Genomic DNA, 5,723 nt, shown 5'->3' on the forward strand with positions numbered 1-5,723 from the left:
GCAACCAACTCTTGGTCCATGAACTCCTCCCCACCCTGTTCATGGGCTGGGCTTGGGTCAAAGCAAGAACCCCAATACCAAGCCCCTGCATAGCACGAACTCTACGACGAGCACATACCCGCAACATGGCTTCAAAACGGTCGGCTGGTTAGAACGAACTAAAAGGATGCACTGAAGAACAGCAAGGCCTATGAAGAGGGAGCTGAAAATCCGAAACGAGCTGACAAGAACGCACTGAAAAACAGATATGAACTGACTACACGCACTGAAAACCAGATACAAACCCACAAGCACAAACTGAACAGCAGTAATGAACTGAAAAGCACGAAAGCTGAAAAGCGCGAATCGTCTCTCTCCAAACTTCTGCTAACACGAGATTAGCAGAAGGAGCCCAAAGGGTGGCGCACTGGCTATTGTACTTCCTTTTTCTAGTCCCGTCGTACGTGTTGTACGTCACCGCGTTCTTAAAGGTCGGAATTTGGTGTGACCATGTGTATGCAAGACAAGCTGGAGCGGAATCCCGTCGGAAAAACCATCATACCTTTTTCTGACCAAAATTCGTGTGTACGCAGCATTATTCACTAAGGACAGAGTGATAGGTTTGAAAATGATGGAACCACCATGTTTTAGCTACATACACTAATTCCATCCTTGGTGTCAGGAAGGCTTCAGAAATGTTAATCCTTCAATTCACATGGCCGAAGGTGTCAATTCTCAAATTGCCAGGATAGAGATGTTAAAATGGCATTATATGTGAATGACAGAGGGTGTCAACTGCCCACACCCCTGTTCAATGATGGTCATTCCAGTTTGACGTAGATGGCCTCTTTCTTGCCTTTTGAGAACCAGTTCTGGTTCTCAGTAGTATTTTCATTTAATTTGAAGAGGTGGCTTTGATAAGCTTGTCTTCAATATTACAGAGAAATTCCAGTTAAATGTGACTGCTACTAGATAAACCATGACCTGGGTTAATGAGAACTTTCACAGACTCTTATGCCCTGTACACACGGTCGGATCTTCCAACGGAAAAAGTGCAATCGGATTGTGTTGTCGGAAATTCCGATCGTGTGTAGGCTCCGTTGGAATTTCCAACACACAAAGTTTGAGAGCAGGATATAAAATTTTCCGACAACAAAATCCGATCGTTTAAATTCCGATCGTGTGTACACAAATCCGACGCACAAAGTGCCACGCATGCTCAGAATAAATTAAGAGACGAAAGCTTTTGGCTACTGCCCCGTTTATAGTCCTGAGGTACGTGTTTTACATCACCGCGTTCAGAACGATCGGATTTTCCGACAACTTTGTGCGACCGTGTGTATGCAAGACAAGTTTGAGCCAACATCCGTCTGAAAAAATCCGATGGATTTTGTTGTCGGAATGTCCGATCAATGTCCGACCGTGTGTACGGGGCATTATCCTTAAAACATTTTTCTACACAGATTTCACAGTTGTGATGCTTTTAGTATCAAAAGATAAAAATACATCTATTCTTTTTTTTTTTTTTTTGTAAACCCAACTGCATAATTTAGTCTGATAGCCCATCATCCCCATCAGTTCCAGACAGGTGTCTGGCTACCTAACACATTTGAAGCCCTTTGCAACACCTTAAGTAGTCTCCCAGGCCTTTCCTGTTGCTATCAGAGCCAAAAAGCTTTAATTTTTCTTCATATACACCCATCAGTGTTGATTATTTCTTAGCAATGGCTCCCTTCCATCATGATTTGAGGGGCCTTTATCTTTGAATTCCATTAACTTCCTTAGTTCTATTTTTTTTAGTTCTCAGTAGAGTAATGCTGCATACACGCGATCGGATTTTCCAACAACAAATGTTCGATGGGAGCTAGTCGTCGGAAATTCCAACCGTGTGTAGGCTCCATCAGACATTTTTTGTCGGAATTTCCGACAACAAAAATTTGAGAGCTGGTTCTCAAATTTTCTGACAACAAAATCCTTTGTCAGAAATTCCGATTGTGTGTACACAATTCCAACGCACAAAATTCCACGCATGCTCGGAATCAAGCAGAAGAGCCGCACTGGCTGTTGAACTTCATTTTTCTCGGCTTGTCGTAGATATTGTACGTCACCGCGTTCTTGGCGATCGGAATTTCCGACAAAATTTGTGCGACCGTGTGTATGCAAGACAAGCTTGAGCCAACATCCGTCGGAAAAAAATCCCAGGATTTCGTTGTCGGAATGCCCGATCGTGTGTACGCAGCATTAAGAGTGACTTACGATTCTGACAGCCTTTTGCCTGTGACCCCATTGGGAAGATTTCTTTTTCTCATTTTCTGTTCTTAAGGGTTGTCCACACATGAAATGGGGGGTTCAGTAGTCACTAGAACAGGCAGTGACAGCACTAACTTTTCTCTACTCTAATAAAAATGTTTTTTGTAAATATGTGTGCCCCCTTGAACCAGTGATCCTTAAACTTTAGCATACAGATCTTTGCTTGCCTTTTACTAGCCTGAGGGGGTGTGTGGCAAGTAGCAGGGCTGGAGTAAAGGTAAGGTTCTCACAACCCTGGTTTCCCTGTAGATTGACTGGCAGCTGCTACCACTATGTAACACAGAGTGTTCCAGCACCAGACCATCGCCAGCAGTGCTATTTCCTACTCAATGGTGCTTGCATAGTTCCGGCTATGACATCATTCAGTCATTAAAGGAATAGTGCTGTACAAGCAGCATATGCAAAGGTATGTGACCACTGAACTCCGATGTCGCAAGGGCTTTCCAATACCACTGGCACCAAAATAGTGGAACCATTGTACGTAATGATACTGATGATGGGGCATCATTTCTCTTACTGACACCGGGGCACCATTTCTCCCACCAACATGGACAATGGGGCACCATTCCTCCCAGTTTAAACAGTCTGTCCGCCAAACAGCTTGAAAATCAGTGAACTAACCTTTTGATTAAAACATTTGAGGATCCCTTCTCTAACCATTCCCTGCTCTATTCAAAACCAAAAAAAAATGTTGGCTTGAGTTGACCTTTAAGAAGAAGCAACCGAGAGCATGGGTGTAGCACTTGATGGTATCTTGACTCATTAGTTAACATTTAAAATATTTCCAATAATGTTTTAATGCTTCTATAACCTCAGCATTCCTTAAACTGTATATCAAGGAATTTAACATAGGTATAACTATACTGTAGAACACAGAAGCCACGCGATCCTGCTGTAAGACATTGCTAACTGATGGGCGAAGATACATAAAGAAGATAGTCCCATAGAAGATGCTGACTGCAGTAATATGAGAAGTACAAGTGTTAAAAGCCTTGTATCTACCCTGGGCTGATCGTATCCTCACAATGGCCAAGACAATGTTGGTGTATGAGACAAGGATAAGAGTCATACTGCTCATGGTAACAAGGCCAGCTAAAATAATCAGAACAACTACATTGATTGATGTATCAGAGCAGGAAAGTTTAAAGAGTGGTGGAAGGTCACAGAAGAAATGATCAATGATGTTGGTTCTACAGAAGTTAAGATGAAAAGCAGGAACTGTGTGCACAAGAGAATTTACAAAACCTCCAAAGTAAGCAACAACCACCATGCGGAAACACAAAATACTGCTCATGTAGACCTGGTACTGCAAAGGGCTACAGATAGCCACATAGCGATCGTAGGCCATGATTCCTAGAAGAAGACATTCGGTGCTTGCAAAGGACCCAAAGACGTACATCTGCATGGCACAGCCAAGAAAAGAGATGGTCTTTGATTTACTCAGAAAGTCCCGCAGCATTTTAGGGGTGATTGCGGAAGAATATACGAGGTCCACAAAAGAAAGATTGCTTAGAAAGAAGTACATGGGTTTATGAAGATGCTTCTTTGCTATACTTAGAGAAATAAGGCCAACATTGCCAACCACGGTTGTGATATAAACAAACAGAAATATGACAAACAATGGAATGTTGAGTTCAATCTTGTCAGTAAGTCCATAGAGAATAAATTCCATTGGAAAACTCTTATTCATCTCCAACTAATTCAAATATTCTGCATCTGTAAGCAACAGGTATGTTAACTGTCAGCGATCCTAACCCCTGAAGGCATTAGTGCTCCAGCCAAATAAGTTAACACATCAACCCGGTGCCGTTTGTGCTTGCCATGTTTTTGAAGAAAGACCTTCAAGTCAGGCTGTCAACTTGTCAGAAGTTATCATGCGGATAACAGGAGACCTGAGCAGGAGAAAGCCACAGGACTTAGGGCTTTGAAGAGAGATAAGAAAACACTGCAGATATATGTTCCCAGCTCAAATTTCATGAATCGGGTTTACATCCACTTTAAGGAATAGCCAAAACTCATAACCCTGATATACTTATCTGGGTATCATATGGCATTCATGTTTCAAACGTTTTTATGTCAATATTATAATATTATTATGTTTTAAGAACATTATTATTTACCACTCCAAACAGTGTTTATATAAAAAAATATAAAAAAATTACAAGCTTTAGAATCACTTTAAGAAGTAGGAAAAAATAGGAAGCTTTTGAATAAATTAGTAGGAAGCTTGGGATATTAACAAAACAATGAGCTAAACATAATTTGAGAAAATTGTGTTTTAGAACCTAATTTAAGGTCCTAATAAAGACTTAATAATAATTTAAATCCTGGTCGCCCTTAAACTGAGATGGGAGTCGGTCGCCTGCACAGAGTCCTGACCTCAACCTGATAGAACACCTTTGGGATGAATTAGAGCGGAGACTGCGTGCCAGGCCTTCTCGTCCAACATCAGTGCCCGACCTCACAAATGCGATTCTGGAAGAATGATCAAACATTCCCATAGACACTCCTAAACCTTGTGGACAGCCTTCCTAGAAGAGTTGAAGCTGTTATAGCTGCAAAGGGTGGGCCAACTCAATATTGAACCCTACAGACTAAGACTGGGATGCCCTTATGTTTATGTGTGTGTAAAGGCAGGTGTCACAATACTTTTGGCAATTTAGTGTATAGTAGAGTTTTCTCAAATTTGACTGCAAAAGTGAAAATACATTTTAACGCAGGCCCATATCCTATTGTAATGCAACTAGAATGGTAAACCTACTGGCATAATTGTGCTGGAAATGTCAAGAGACGTGTCAAATGTTCCATACAGGTGGCCTATTTATATATGTTTATAAACCTCGTGGGCATGTGTCCTTGTTGCTTTACACATTTGCCGTATAATTGCTTTGGGTGTCTGAGACTTATTAAATCAAACTTGAGATTTAACAAAACAATTAGAGTTCCTGTAATGGCAACAGATGTGGTAACAATTTAAAGGAGAACTATAATGGTAACTCTCCTCCACATTAGCCAAAAATGAATTTATAAAAATGAGCCGAGGGGAGGGTTTGTGAAAAAAAACACTATTGCTCAAAAAAGCTCAAAGGAGCTCAATAAAAATGTGCAAAAGAGCCAAAAAAAGCACAAGCTTCTTCAAGCTTTTAGGCAGAGAAAAATAAATGCATGTAAAAACAGCTTTTTTTTATGAGCTGCAGTATGCGTGAGCACAAGAGTTTTTATTCTTTCTAAGCCACAGCCTTGAGTGGAATGGCCTGCCACCTGCCAGCATGCTGCAGAAAAGGACTCTACAGTAGCTCTTTGTAAAGAAGCAGTGGTCTCTCTGCAGAGGTCTGACACATGCCATACTGAGTCAGACCCAGTGGAGGCCCGTCCATACAGAGCGCAGGGACGCCGCCCCACAAATCCATGCGCCTGGTCCCTAATCTACATGC

General features: G+C 41.6%; 1 protein-coding gene across 1 annotated transcript; it reads right to left on the bottom strand.

The window, feature by feature from the left end:
* Nucleotides 1-3,055: 3,055 nt before the first annotated feature.
* Nucleotides 3,056-3,979, bottom strand: LOC141105262 (olfactory receptor 5AR1-like). The gene has a single exon (XM_073595146.1). The coding sequence runs from the start codon at nucleotides 3,977-3,979 to the stop codon at nucleotides 3,056-3,058; it is 924 nt and encodes a 307-aa protein (XP_073451247.1).
* Nucleotides 3,980-5,723: the final 1,744 nt, after the last annotated feature.

The sequence above is a fragment of the Aquarana catesbeiana genome, linkage group LG08 (assembly GCF_042186555.1).
Source record: "Aquarana catesbeiana isolate 2022-GZ linkage group LG08, ASM4218655v1, whole genome shotgun sequence".
NCBI classification, from domain to species: Eukaryota; Metazoa; Chordata; class Amphibia; order Anura; family Ranidae; genus Aquarana; species Aquarana catesbeiana.